The sequence below is a fragment of the Topomyia yanbarensis genome, chromosome 2 (assembly GCF_030247195.1).
Source record: "Topomyia yanbarensis strain Yona2022 chromosome 2, ASM3024719v1, whole genome shotgun sequence".
Taxonomy (NCBI): domain Eukaryota; kingdom Metazoa; phylum Arthropoda; class Insecta; order Diptera; family Culicidae; genus Topomyia; species Topomyia yanbarensis.
Genome location: NC_080671.1, coordinates 398,678,252 through 398,694,363, shown reverse-complemented (window position 1 = coordinate 398,694,363; position 16,112 = coordinate 398,678,252). Strand labels below are relative to the sequence as shown.

The 16,112-nt window shown below is 42.1% G+C and overlaps 1 protein-coding gene across 1 annotated transcript in view; it reads right to left on the bottom strand.

Annotated features, from left to right (window-relative positions):
* Positions 1-14,354, bottom strand: part of LOC131684877 (nucleolar protein 6) — a 34,597-nt gene extending 20,243 nt beyond the window's left edge. The window contains exons 1-2 of the mRNA XM_058968118.1: positions 14,210-14,354; positions 13,269-14,158 (exon numbers count right to left, since the gene is read on the bottom strand). Of these exons, the coding sequence (XP_058824101.1) occupies positions 13,269-14,158; positions 14,210-14,230 (911 nt within the window). The 5' untranslated portion in view covers positions 14,231-14,354. The remainder of the gene's footprint in view (positions 1-13,268; positions 14,159-14,209) is intronic.
* Positions 14,355-16,112: the final 1,758 nt, after the last annotated feature.

The following is a 16,112-nucleotide window of genomic DNA, read 5'->3' as shown; positions in this document are numbered from 1 at the left end:
ATGCTACGAAAATTCAAATATCTAGAAAATAATTAAAAGCATCGATCAATACCTGGGGATATGTAGAAGAACTGTGCAAACCTTGAAAACGATTGGTCCAATATATTTTGATTTATGATGTACACAAAGGAAGTTTTCAACGAGATACCTCCAGAGATTCTCTGTCACTGGCTCAATTTTCAGTATTCGGCTATGATATTTAAAGAAATATTGTTCAATTGTGCAGTGATTGTATGGAAAGTGAATGAATATACTAACACTCTCTGTATCATACTATGTTGCGTTTCGGCTTCGCCTCATCAGAAACCGACACTAACACATTGTCGGAATAGATTGGCGCCGGCTTGACGCAAATCCCTTAAAACTAAAACACACTATGTGTTTCAATCAAACGACTGATCAAACGTGATGTCCCGTTCGAGCAGAAGTTCTGTTTATGCCGATGAGACACAAGTGAAGCCGAAACTTGTCTTGGTTTAGCAGGCCTATGCGAAAGCACTATGCTATATTTCACCCTAAGGAGGAAAATTTGGTGAAAACCAAAATTTCTCACTAGGGTGAAAATTTGTTGGTAAAAACCAGTCTTTGTACAGGAGGGCACAAATCCTTATTTCATACTATGTTGCGTTTCGGCTTCGCCTCATCAGAAACCGACACTAACTAACACATCAGTCGTTTGATTGAAACACATAGTGTGTTTTAGTTTTAAGGGATTTGCGTCAAGCCGGCGCTAATCTATTCCGACAATGTGTTAGTGTCGGTTTCTGATGAGGCGAAGCCGAAACGCAACATAGTATGAAATAAGGATTTGTGCCCTCCTGTACAAAGACTGGTTTTTACCAACAAATTTTCACCCTAGTGAGAAATTTTGGTTTTCACCAAATTTTCCTCCTTAGGGTGAAATATAGCATAGGACTCTCTGTATCGCCAAAATATTTTTTTAAATGTCCCATTTTTTATGAACTTTACCCACGTCCACCAACACTCTGTTATGTCTTCGTATCATTGGAAATATGTTTTGAAAACAGAACTTTTTACCATATGTGCATTCTTTTATGAACTTTACCCACGTCCACCAACACTCTGTTATGTCTTCGTATCATTGGAAATATGTTTTGAAAACAGAACTTTTTACCATATGTGCATTCTTTTAATGAATGATTCTTATAGTCACCTTCGCAGGTCAATTCGCCAAAAAAAGTTAGATATATGGATTGGTAAAATGTTAATCGATGCAACAATAAATTACACCACATTACTACATGATTTTGTAAAATAATACACTCTGTTGAAGAATTAATCGATTGCGTATATTGACTTCAATTTCATACACTACTCCACCAAAAATAAAATCGATGGTAATTCTGTTACGCATATAAATCTATGGATTATTGTGTTAAATTATTTAATTCAGTCGATCCACCATGCTTTCAGGAGTATTGGTTTTATACATAACCTACCCAGCAGTCTCCGTCAGACGAAGGTTTTTATATTTAATCGAAAGAATAAAGTTCTTTCTACGAATTTTTGCGATTAAGGAAGTTGCTTAAGGTGTAAATTGATCAAAAAATATTCGAAAATTGACAATAACTTTGTTGTTTCGAGAGCTACAGATTCATCGTTGTTATAAAAAAAATGTGTATGTTATCGTTTTAACAACTTTGTAGAAGACACTTTTAATAATAAAAAGTAATCGTAAAAAGTTATAAACGAAAAACTGTTTCGAATGGGTCTATCCCAAGCAAACCTACATATCTCGGTACTGTTACTATATAGAGCTTTAGTATCTTCAGTAAGGGATGATCCATAAATGACGTAGCATTTTTGAGTGATTTTTAACACTCCCCTCCCCCATCATAGCATTTCGTCACAAAATTCAATATACCCCCCCCCCTGATAATTACGTAGCTTGACGGTAATCCTCACCCCCCTCGTTGTCCCCGTAAATTTAAAAAAAAAATCAATAACGATGTTAGTTAGATGAAATGGGTAAGATTGTCGTGACATCAGGTCAACCCCTATTCCCCTTTAAAAAAGCTACGTAGCATGACATGACCCCCTACCCCCCCCCCCCTGTCGTCACACATCATCACAAAATACAAAACTCTCCCCTCCCCCATATAATGCTACGTCATTTTTTTTTTTTTTTTTTTTATTTCAATTATAGAGGTTTTAACCTTAAGGTCATTCGCCTCTTCGGGTTAGAAAAATCTCTTAGGAAATTTTTTTAACCCTATGTGCGGGGTCGGGACTCGAACCCAGGTGCGCTGCGTACAAGGCAATCGATTTACCAATACGCTACGCCCACTCCCCGCTACGTCATTTATGGATGGTCCCTAAAGATTTTCACAATAATATTTTCTAGAACTTTACTGAAGACAGCGAGCTTCTAGCTAAATTTGGGGAAATAAATTTTCTAGCTCTTTTTTAGGAGATTAATCACTCAATTCATTATATCAAAAGACGCATCTATTTATATCCAGAAACTTCTTCTAAAAATCCATTCTCCAAAACCAATGGTTCAGGAGTTATTGAATTTTGATCGTGAAAACGTCGTTTTTCAACACTGTGCACCGCATGTGTTGCAATTGCAACTTTGTGTGCCTATTATATTAGTTACTGCGCAACATCGACCCACCACAACTGTGCTTTGGTTGAAAAATTTCATTTAAGCGACCATTGTAGCTAGAAAATATAAAGGAGCAGATGTACCTCGAATTCGAATGATATCAAGGGATTTCAAACGATTGTGTGTTGGAAAACAGAGCAATTAATTTAATTGTGCTCCAGGTGGTCAAACTAAGAACATTGTCTATCCGCGAGCAAAAATATTTGCTATTTTTAGTATTTTTAAAATATTTCGTTTAGTCCTGATGGGTGTAGCGAACCGCACCGGGTTACAGCTAGTATGTAAATATTATTGCAAACTGATAGAACTTTTTAATTTAGACTACCTTCAACTACCTTTTTCGTGAAATTGGACTTGATCGGAAGGTAAATATTGATCAGCTTCTAGCACTGCGAAAGAAGCCCCTATCTTTAGTGAACCAGGTTTTTTCGCATTTCATGATGCCAACAGTTCTAAGAAAAATAGTTTTGGAACCCTACATGCGGTAGAAAAAAGTTGGCCAAGAAATGATTAACAAGATTTTGATAAGAGACCCGGCAGTCTCTGGAAGCGATTTCAATTCTTGGGTAGCTCAAGCAAAAATGGATGTTAGGCTATGTAAAGAGGGCGCCAGCAGTAATTCTTGCTAAAGCCGCCGAGAACCCATCATCTACGTAACTTCTGTAGTTCTTCGCTGGTGACAAACATGAGTGGGATAGTTTCCGAAGACTACATGCATAATGATCACCTGACAATCCGGTACGACATTTTATTTATTAACAGATTAAGGCCGAAGTGGCCTGTGCCGTATACAAAAGATTCCTCCATTCCACTCGGTCCATGGCCGCGCGTCGCCAGCCACGCAGTCTGCGAAGGGTCCGCAAATCGTCTTCCACCTGGTCGATCCATCGTGCTCGCTGCGCGCCACGTCTTCTTGTACCGGTCGGATTGCAATTGAGAACCGTTTTCACCGGGCTATTGTCCGACATTCTGGCTACGTGCCCGGCCCACCGTAGTCGTCAGATTTTCGCGGTATGACAGATGGGCGGCTCCCCCAACAGCTGATGCAACTCATGGTTCATTCGCCGTCTCCATGTGCCGTCTTCCATCTGCACTCCACCGTAGATGGTACGCAGCACTCCGTTCGAAGACACCAAGTGCGCGTTGGTCCTCCACGAGCATGGTCCAGGTCTCGTGCCCGTAGAGAACTACCGGTCTAATCAGCGTCTTGTAGATGGTCAACTTCGTACGACGGCGAACTCTATTCGACCGAAGTGTCTTGCGGAGGCCAAAGTAAGCACGATTTCCTGCCACGATGCGTCTACGAATCTCTCTGCTGGTATCAATGCATTGTCGGCAGTCACCAGTGAGCCCAAGTACACGAACTCTTCAACCACCTCGATTTCGTCGCCACCGATGCAAACTCGAAGCGGGCGGTTCTCATTCTCTTCTCGTGAACCTCTTCCTATCATGTACTTTGTCTTCGACGTGTTGATGGCAAGTCCGACGCGCTTGGCTTCTCTTTTCAGTCTGATGTAGGCTTCCTCCATCTTCTCAAAGTTTCGTGCAATAATATCAACGTCATCGGCGAAGCCAAGTAGCTGAACGGACTTTGTGAAAATCGTACCACTCGTGTCGATCCCTGCTCTTCTTATTACACCTTCCAGCGCGATGTTGAATAACAGACAAGAGAGACCATCATCTTGCCGTAACCCTCTGCGTGATTCGAAGGGACTCGAGAGCGTCCCTGAGACACGTACTACGCACATCACCCGATCCATCGTCGCCTTCACTAATCGCGTCAGTTTGTCCGGGAATCCGTACTCGTGCATAATCTGCCATAGCTGATCTCGATCGATAGTGTCGTATGCGGCTTTGAAGTCGATGAACAAATGATGTGTGGGCACTAGAGTGACAGAAAAAAAATGACCCCCATCGGCCCACCTCTGAGTCGATTCCTAGTCCCACCAGGAGTGTCTGCTCCAAATTTGAGCCAAATCGAACAAGTCTAGCTACCGGACCAACGTGCTTGAAGTTTGTATGGGATTTTTCGACAATTTACATGGAGAAAACCCACTTGCGAACATTTTCACCGCTAGGGGGCACTGTATACATCAGATTATCACCAAAAGTGAAACTTAAGAAGATAATTCTATTATCTACAACTTTCAAACTTCAGGCACCTTGGTCCGGTAGCTAGACTTGTCCGATTTGCTTCAAATTTGAAGCAAGTACTCCTGGTGGGACTAGGAATCGACTCAGGGGTGGGCCGAGTGAGTTTTCAAAAATTCATTATTTTTCTGGGCACTCTAGTGGGCACATTGTACTCGCGGCATTTCTGCAGTACTTGACGAAGAGCGAACACCTGGTCCGTGGTAGATCGTTCGCTCATGAAACCCGCCTGGTACTTCCCCTACGAACTCTCTTGCAATTGGTGATAGTCGACGGCATAGTATTTGGGAGAGTACCTTGTAGGCGGCGTTCAGCAGGGTGATTGCTCGGTAGTTACAGCAATCCAGCTTGTCGCCCTTTTTGTAGATAGGACACACGACACCTTCCATCCACTCCTCCGGTAAAATCTCCTCCTCCCAAATCTTGGTAATCACCCAGTGCAGCGCTTTAGCCAGTGGCTCGCCACCGTGTTTTAGCAGCTCGCTTGGTATTAGGTCAACCCCAGCGGCTTTATTATTTTTGAGCCGGCTGATCTCCTCCTGGATTTCTTGGAGATCCGGAGCCGGTAGTGTAATGTCTTCCGCGCGTGCTCCCAGGTGCGTTACCGTGCCATCCTCGTCGTTTGCTGCATCGCCGTTCAGGTGTTCTTCGTAGTGCTGCCGCCACCTCTGGATCACCTCACACTGGTCCGTGAGAAGATTCCCGTTTGTATCTCTGCACATGTCGGCCTGTGGTACGTGGCCCCTGCGCGAGCGGTTCAACTTCTCGTAGAATTTTCGTGTGTCTTTAGCGCGGTACAGCTGCTCCATCGCTTCGCGATCTCGGTCTTCCTGCTGGCGCTTTTTGGTCCGGAAAACCGAGTTCTGCCTGTTCCGTGCCTGTTTATATCGCGCCTCGTTCGCCCTCGTGCGGTGTTGCAGCATTCTCGCCCATGCTGCATTCTTCTCTTCGACTAACTGCTTGCATTCGCCGTCGTACCAGTCGCTTCTTCGGTCCGGGCCCACCGTACCTAGTGCAGTGGCTGCGGTGCTACCTATGGCGGATCGGATATCTCTCCAGCCATCTTCAAGGGCAACTGCGCCTAGCTGCTCTTCCGTTGGTAGTGCCACTTCCAGCTGCTGCGCGTATTCTTGAGCCACTCTGCCATCTTGTAGCCGCTCGATGTTTAGCCGCGGCGTTCGGCTTCGACGAGAGCTATGCACTGTCGAAAGTTTTGAGCGTAAGCATACAGCAACCAGGTGGTGGACCGAATCTATATTCGCACTGCGATAAGTGCGGACGTTTGTGATGTCCGAGAAGAATCTACCGTCGATTAAAACGTGGTCGATTTGATTTTTTGTTACTTGGTCCGGTGATCTCCAGGTGACTTTGTGGATATCTTTGCGAGGGAAGAAGGTGCTTCGGATTACCATTCCATGGGCTGCGAAGTTCACACATCGTTGGCCGTTGTCATTTGATACGGGATGCAGGCTGTTAGGCCCGATCACCGGTCTGTACATTGCCTCCCTTCCTACCTGTGCGTTCATGTTGCCGATGACAATTTTCACGTCTCGCAGAGGGCAACCGTCGTATGTCTGCTCCAGCTGCATGTAGAACGCTTTTTTCTCGTCGTCGGGTCTCCCTTCGTGTGGGCAGTGCACGTTGATGATGCTGTAGTTGAAGAAACGGCCTTTGATCCTCAACTTGCACATCCTTGCGTTGATCGGCTGCCACCCGATCACACGTTGGCGCATCTTGCCCAGCACTATGAAGCCGGTTCCCAGCTCGTTGGTTGTACCACAGCTCTGGTAGAAGGTAGCCGCTCGATGCCCGCTTTTCCACACCTTCTGTCCCGTCCAGCAAAGTTCCTGCAGCGCCACGATATCGAAGTTGCGGGGGTGTAGCTCGTCGTAGATTATCCTGTCACATCCTGCGAAGCCGAGCGATCTGCAGTTCCATGTTCCGAGTTTCCAATCGTGATCCTTTATTCGTCGCCTGGGTCGTTGCCGATTGTTCTGGGTCGTATTCTCTTCTGTATTGTTCGTTATGTGGGTTTTTTAAGGGGCGGCTTATAGGGCCTACGCCAACCACCTGTCTCGCCGATGGGCCATCGTGCCAGGACTGCTTAAGGTCCCACCTGGACACCAGGACAGGTTTACACCTTCCGAAGAAGGGTAACCCCCCCTTCCCTGCCAGCATACGACCAAAGTTCCCACCGGGGTTGGTTACTCGATCTTCACTAAGGTTACTCGTATCCCAGTCGACGCCACGAGGAGGCCAGGGCTAGGAGTTACTGGGCAGGAAGCTAAGGACCGCAAGTGGGGTCTATTTTATGCCTTCAGGTACAAGAGGCTTACGCACTGCCCAGTCATTGTCGACGGTACGACATTGGTCAACTAAATTATGTTACAAGGACAAGGATCTCTTTGTGGGGACACCGTGAATTAGTGTGCGGGTTAAAAGAAACAGACGACCTGCAGATTACTTATTTACTTTATTTTTTACAGTATACGAGTAATTGAACCATTTATCCCAGAAAATCGAAGCCCCGGTTAATCGAGTTTGACCTGTATTGCAGAAGACACACCTTGTTAAAAAGTTTGTCTTAGAATTCTCGCACAAATATCTATAAACAACTAATACATGCCGTTAACTCGTTACCAATATAAATAATACATGAAAACCAACTAAAAATACAAATCACACCTTGAAATTCTAAAAAATCGGGTAGGGCCAAAATAGGTACATTTACATTTTCCATAATAGGAAAATTTACCCTGATCATTTTATTTCCTATTTCTTCGCAAATATAGCTTAAATTAATAAAATAGGTTTGATTCGATTATCCGGGGTGAGAGCGGTTTTTGCAAAAATATTCTAGGTCCTTTTGAATGCAAAAGACTTAGACTTTTTTTGAAAAAAAAATTCTAAGTCCTTTTAAATGCAAAGAACTTAGAAGAATTTTAGCAGTTTTTATTTTGCGCGGATTTCGCAATTAACACGGTTTTTGCAAATAATATTCTAAGCCTTTTGAATGCAAAAGATTTTCGGAAAGATGGAAGAGACGGGTCTGCAAGACTCCTTATGACCCAAACCCCAACAATATGGGTATTTTCGGAATGGACTTAAAGAGTAGATGCCAGAAATAATTTATTTTTAACGCCATTCTGAAATCCAAGATGGCGACTTCCGGTTTAGTGAAATCGATATAACCCAATCAATATGGGTATTTTCGGAATGGTCTTGAAGAGTAGGTGCCAGAAATTGATCTTTGACGCCATTTTGAAATCAAAGATGACGACTTCCGGTTTAGCGAAATTCGCTATAACCCAATCAATATGGGTACTTTCGGAATGGTCTTGAAGAGTAGGTGCCAGAAATTGACTTTGACGCCATTTTGAAATCAAAGATAGCGACTTCCGGTTTAGCGAAATTCGCTATAACCCAATCAATATGGGTATTTTCGGAATGGCCTTGTCGAGTATGTGCCAGAAATTGATTTTTAACGGCATTTTGAAATCAAATATGACGACTTTCGGTTCAGCGAAATTCGCTATAACCCAATCAATATGCAGCAAATACTAGAAAGCGAAGAAATTGAAAAGAAGAAAAGAGAACTAAGAGCAAGGAAGGGTTGAATCAGGAAAAGGAAAGAAAAAGAGAGTTGAAGAAACGCAAAGCCCAAACAAAACAGCAAAACCTAGGTAACACGCGAGCCAGACGTTAGAAAATAACGCATATTGATATTAACTGATGATAAATAGAGATGTCTAGTTATATAGCGACGGATTTTCTTTATTTCGATTGAACTAAGTTTATACGAAAACCATCACAACCGTGAGCGGTGAATGGCATCCTTACTGTACGGTGAACGAACCCCTGTTTCACTGAGTGCGCGGTGTATGGCGCGCTAGAGTTAGTTTGGTTTTTTTAATACCTTACGATGAAATAACATTTTGTGTTTTATATTATTATTTTTTCCAGAAAGGGAATCGATTTGTCTATTCGATGGCAAAATTCTAATTCGGAATGAAGTTAATGATATTTTTCCCAATAACTTTAAACTTGAAACTTTATTAAGAGCGCTGTGATTGGGTCCCTTACGGTATATATTGAATCATCGGTTGTTGCACTTGAGCGAAGACAGTATAATGCGGCTTTGCTGCCTAACCCAGACCAAGGCTAGGTTGCCACCGATCCGCCGTCGGAAGTAGCGGCCCCACGCAAGCAAACCTGTGATCCATTCGTTTGCCCGGATTACTCAAACATAGGGGCTATGAATTGGGTTGCACATGGTGTTGTGACAACAAAAAGCAGCATCCAATATAGCTCTGATCCTCACAAGTTCCTTTCTCACGCTTCCACGGGTCGAAAGATGGCAAATGACCGCCAGCTGAGAGTTGTGTGCTTAGCTGATAGCGCTGCTGTTCTGTTCCTCTGACATTAGCGAAGTGAGGAGGTGCGTATACGAGCATCTGTTCACCAGGAGGTGCGGCTCAAACAGTGTCTGACTGATGTCCAGCGGCTGAATAATAAACGCTGCATCGCGCCAGCTACACCTAAGCTGGCAGCCGCACCAGCGCGATATAGGTAGTGCAACCCTGGTAAGGTAGTCTACCGGAATACCCAAAACACCACGAAAGGCAAGCGTGCAGTAAAAAAGGGCAAACGACCCGGCAACAAATAAAGGATAACGATTGAAAACTCGGAGCTTGGAACGTAAGGACTTTGGATGAACCCGCACGCGCAATGCTTCTCGCAAAAACTCAACGTAGGGGTTAGGTTAGTTATGGAATCATGTTGAGAAATGAGAAAGGCACAATTTCATCACTAGATGAATTTTTTTTTTAATTTCGTGGAGCCTGGCTCGCGAACTGCGTAATGTTGGCGTGCACGTGGCAGAAATACAGGAAGTACGACGGCTGAAAACCGGAGAACGCGAATTCAGAGCAGTGGGCCACATTGCGAATACTTCAGTCAGGTACCACATCTACTGCAGCGGTGTTGAAAGAACAGAACATGGTGTTGGTTTCATAGAGATTGGGAAGTAGATAATGACCTGCGGCTTGCAACTTTCGCTTATGCTAGGGGAATGGAAATCAGTAGTACCTATTTTGCACGTAAGGATATCGAAAAGCACCCCTGGAGACACCCAGGTGGCAGTACTTTTTCCCAAATAGACCACTGCATTTCTCCGACGTCATTGACCTTCAGAGGCTTAAACATCGACTCGGATCATTATCTCGTAGTAGCAAAGATTCGTGCACGATTATCAAGCGCCACGAGTCCAAGAAACAAAAGAACGATGCGATTCAATATCCAACGTCTTTCGGCTAAAGGTGCAGTAACTGAGTATTGCCAGAAGCTGGATGAGCGGGTAGATGAGACCAACGTAACTGGCAATGTCAACAGCATGTGGGATGCTGTCCACGGAACTGTGAGTATAACGGCGCGAGAAGTGATAGGTACAACTCAGCGGTACCAGCAAAGCGGTTGGTTCAACGAAGAGTGCCAGAGAGTAACGAACGAGAAGAATGCAGCCAGAGGCCGGATGCTAGTGGCTGGTACACGCCTCAACAGAGAGCAGTACGGGGAAGCGAGAAGTGTCGAGAAACGAGTCCACCGCGAAAAGAATAGGCTGCACGTAGAAAGTGTGAAGCGCAAGCATTGAAAATGACGAACAAGCTGTAGATCCAATAACACTATACGTGAGCTGAAAACCGGTAAAGCTGTTGGGAAGGACGAGATCTCGGTTGAACCTCTCAAACACGGTAGTGAGCAGCTGCACCGTATAATCCACCGCATTATTCTAAGAATAAAGGCGGACGAAGAATTGCCTGTCAGTTGGCTGGACGGACTCATTTGACCCATCTACAAGAAAAGGCACAGACTGGAGTGCGCTAATTACAAGGGGATATCTCTCCTGAACTCGACATACCAAATACTGGCACGTATCCTGTTTAGCAGACTGAGACCTTCGTCGGCGTAAAGCAGGCTGGTTTTCGTGAGAGCCGATTAACGACAGATAAGATGCTCAGCCTGTGGATGATCCTTGGCAAATTCCGGGAGTACAACTTGCAGACCCGCCATCTGTTCATTGATTTTAAGGCGGTGTACGACTCAGTAAAAAGAAATGAGCTGTGGCAGATTATGTCAGAAGATGGTTTTCCGGCAAAACTTGTTAGACTGATACGTGGGGTGGTTGGTCGGATTGCACATGACATCTCAACCACTTTTATGACCTTAGATGGACTGCATCAAAGCGATGAACTTTCAAATTTGCTGTTCAATATTGCTTTTGAAGGAGCTGTCAACAGAGCTGGCCTTCGTGCCTTTCAAGAGGGAGACAGCGAGGGTAGCCTTAGTCATCACCCCAGCCAAGACAAAGTACATGGTCCCGTGAAGTGAAAACGGCATATTGCAGCTGACAATAGGGCCTTTTAAGGTCTACGTAACCAGATTAGGTTCCGCAACCTGCAAACGTTGACAAAATCTGCCCTAAACAAGGCACTGATCCTCCCTGACGCTCTTTATGGCCGCGATGCGTGGACGTTGAGGGAGTCCACGAACGTAAAGTGCTGCGGACAATACTCGGCGGGATATGCGAAAATGGAGTGTGGCCCAGACGCATGAATCATGAGTTGTACCAAGTACACAAAAATGCAGATATTGTTAAACAGATAAAATACGAGAGACTGCAATGGGCTGCTGGTCATGTGGTACAAATGTTGGAAGAATGAATTGCAAAAACAATTTTCAGTAGGGAACCAGGAAAAGTACGCCGACTACTTGGCAGGCCACACGTTGGCTATACGCAGTAGAAGAGAATCTGAGATCCCTGATCGTGTAGGAAAACTGGAAGAACGCAGCTCAAGAGCAACAAAGATGGAGCTTTGCGATACGCCCGGCATTGGCGAGATGGCGCTGTAGCCAACAAGAAACAAGGTAGGTAGGGGCTATGAATTAATTTAAATCCGACGGAGCGAGATATATATATATATATATATATATATATATATATATATATATATATATATATATATATATATATATATATATATATATATATATATATATATATATATATATATATATATATATATATATATATATATATATATATATATATATATATATATATATATATATATATATATATATATATATATATATATATATATATATATATATATATATATATATATATATATATATATATATATATATATATATATATATATATATATATATATATATATATATATATATATATATATATATATATATATATATATATATATATATATATATATATATATATATATATATATATATATATATATATATATATATATATATATATATATATATATATATATATATATATATATATATATATCGTGCTGCAACACGATATTTGTAGTATGCCATGATAATGAAATATTTATAAAAATACACACGTTGACTAGATTGGGGGATACAATGAACCCTTATAGAATTGGAAAGCTACCAACCGTGGGCAATATCTCAATCATCAAATACAGATAGCCAATATGAACTGGAATCCCATGCATCCTCCTACGGTAGGAGTCCTACCGTACATCTGACGTTGCTTCTTAATTTTACTTCGAGCGCTAGCGTGCAATCACCCTAGCAAATTGCTTGGTTACGGAGGGAGCCGTAGTAATTCATCAATTGAATACCGCTCCGATAAGAGCTTTTAAAATGCAACGATTTTAAAATCGACACGTTAGTTATAACGATGTCCGATATGCTAATAACATATTTCTACCTGCTCGCATTGGCCCTTATCCTGACGCCAACGGGCAGCAATCGTGTAAATGTCGGATCACCACCAGTCGACTGCGTCCGTATCCGAAGTTTAGGACTTCGAAAACTTATATTCGGAACAGTGTATTTCCACAGCACAGGGCCGCGATATATGGCGATTTCACAAGAAACCGAGACTGTTCCAGATTCAGCATTTCGAATAGAAAAAATTACGACGAATATACAACCGCTGTACCACATCAAATTAATTAACCTTCGTGAGTATGTCTTTGGTGGACCAGCTAATACATCCACACACGAAGACCGTGCTCCTGTGTTCGCAAATCACCAAAAGGTCAATCAAACCCGTCCGGACGGCGTGTGGGGTTTCGAAAAAGTTATAGATGCGAGAGGCACTTGGCTCGGTGGCTGGTACATCAAGAACATCTTCTACAATGAATACTTGATTGCATCAAATTATAAATCGGAAAAGCCCAACCATGCATACACGGATGACTTCTGGGCATTGAAGCTCGATCGAACACATCAACCGAAAAGGACTCAGGCACACGAATTCTATATCGAGTCATGCTGAACTAATAAATTAGTGATAGCAGTAAATGGATACCATTTCCTTTAAAAGCTGAACATTATATGAACTATACTTATGCCAGGGCAGTTTTTAGCAAAAGTTAACTTTGTTTACAATCTCATTAAATGCAAAAAATTACCAACTTACCGTTTAGGAGAAAATTTCCCGATCGAAGCAGCATGAATAATAAAACACACTCGATTGGAAAACTTATCTTCTGCCGGAGTCACTTCCAGTACCGGTTTCAGCGCATCACCTTTCAACGGCACAAATTTCACTTTCCCAACAAGCTGATACTTGGACTGCTTGGCCAATCCTTCCGCCAAATGGCACAGAAAATGGGCTCTCTTGTAATGGTAGCGCATATTTAGGTAATCTTCGCTTCGAAAACACTTATTCGGAATTTCGAGCAGCAAATCCACAGCGAGTACTTTCCCATAGCTCGTTCCCAGTCGTGCCGAACCAATTTGGTGAACAATCCGTTGCTGAGCGAATTTGAAGCCTTCTCTGCTGAGGAAATCCGAGTTGTCCGGAAATGTTAGTGGAAAGGAGACAGCTTCATAACTGACGTCTTCTAAAGATCTTTCGGTTTCCGCATCCTTCAAGGTGCGCAAAAACTTCCTAAAATCATCCAACCAACGCTCCACGTAGTTGGTAACCTTTGTCTTCACTTTTAGTTCGCGTAACATTTCCTCAACTTGTAAACGGAAAAGATTCGAATGATAAAAGTTGTCCGTTTCCTTCAGCCGGTTAATCTCTTCGACTGTAGGAGGTTTGTACAGTTCCTTCAGCGCTTTAATCTTAAGTTGATGTTTCTCATCGGATTCAGATGCTTTCAATTTTTTAGCTTTTTTTGGTTTAACATCCCGTGGAAGTGCTCTAACAAATCTTCCACCTGCGCTTTCATGGCCACTATCAATATCTGATATTTCCTGTTTGGAGGCATAATTCTCTTCAGAACCTTCGTCAGTGCCGTCTTCGACCATCGAGTCATAGTCAGGTTCTTCTATTGCGGTTAGCTTTGAGGCTTTTCTCTTCTGAAATATACTATTATGTTTAATTATCTTCAAACAAAATCATTTTCTTACCTTAGAAAAAACTTTTTTCATTTTAACGGATACTTTGAATGCAATAATATACAAAAAATTAAATCAACGAACACGTCTTTTAACAAAACGTGATTATTCGAACCGTTCTAGGTAGCGCACATTGTTTTTATTTACATCAGAGGACAGATTTCAGGTTATGTCGAATAGCGCCGAAGTCGTTGCTAAATCGATCAAAGGGCCAAAACCGCACTAACGTTGAATAGGGTTGATCTCATATCTGCTATCACGCAGAAAATTTTAACATATATAAAACAAACTTATTTGTTTTCAAATTCAATCGATTTTTAATTACTGCTTTAAACGAATAAAAAAATTGGTCCAAAACATTTTTTTAAATCACAAAAAATAATTTAAAAAGCATATTTTTTTAAATTTAATTTAACAAATTATTGAGAAGGTAGCAAAAATAATTTGTGTATTTTGTTTTTTGAATGTACACCTTGCACGCGAAAGACATTCAGTCGGCCATTTTAAAGTGAAAAAATAATAGGTTTGTTCCAGTACCAGGAGAAACTGGAAGTACTCCGGAGAAAATTGTTCCTGTACTCTTTTCCTATCTTTTTTCTTCTTCCGGTAGCAAACCGGAGTAAAAAGGATCAAATATTTTTGGCTTCTGTTTGCTCCGGAGTGACTTCCGTGTACTGGAACAAACCTAATGTACTCTAAACAGGAAGCGGATTTGCCGGACCTAAACGCCGAAGCGGAGGTTTTAGATACGAAAGAAGTAACCGTGGTAGACCGTCTAACCAACGACACGACCTGAAACTTGATGAAACGAACTGACGAAAAAGTTAGCTAGTTATTTCCAGTTACCGCTACATTAAGTCACCCCTTGGTAAAGATGAAAACAAATTTCTCGGGCAACACTGATGGAAATCAACAAACAAGTCTCGCCAAACGTATGATTATGGCTTAAAAGCCAACTGTCAAAATTCTTTTGGAAACGAAATTCTGGACAAACCGTTACTGGCTAAACACAGTTCATAGCAGTTAATGAAAAAGAAAACTTTTCTCTTTTGTTAACTACCAATGTCTGTGATTGGCGAGTAACAGTTTGTCCGAAATTTCCTTTCAAAGAGAATTTTGACAGTTGGCTTTTAAGCCGTAATCATATGTTTGGCGAGAAGTTGTCATACAAATTACCATAGGCAACGGCATGTTAAAAAGCAACGGACGAAAAAATAAGTGATTATTTGTCCTCAAAACAAACGATACGAACATTTTTAAAAACGGCTGTTCGTCAACGTCTGCTGCAACTGACATGCCACCGGAAATATCACCTGAAAAGTACACAGCCACATGTTGTTGAACACATCTTCAAAAGCTCGCGGTATTATTGAAAATTATAAACACACTGGTTATCTGGCCCGAGCGAACAAGAAGGCTATCACTCACATGATCATTGACGAATTCAAGGATTGGTCTTCAAAATTAACACCTGCTGAACACTTGGGCAGGTAACTGAAATTAAGCCAGTTATTCCCGAGTGATCCACAGGAAATACATTGAATGAAAATTGCAATGTACTTGATACAATAACATTGAAGTAAAAACACAGACTAACAGACATAACACTCGAAAACAATTCTTCGCTCGCTTTAACGGTCATTTTAAATATATTTTTAGTCGGGACTGTGGCCGCATTTGAGATTATGACGCCTCTATGGGTAGGTAAACGGGGGATAGACCACTAGTGAAAAACTGTTCCCAAGACTGAGGGATAACCCTTTTGCAAATGAGTTGTTAGGACCGTGTATGAAAGGTGGAGGTAGTGTTTTAGTGAAATTGGCGGATCGATATTTTTCGAAGGAATTTCTTCATAGTGTTATGTCTGTTAGTCTGTGGTAGAAATACGTAGCTTTGGTAGGATAGGCCAACCAAC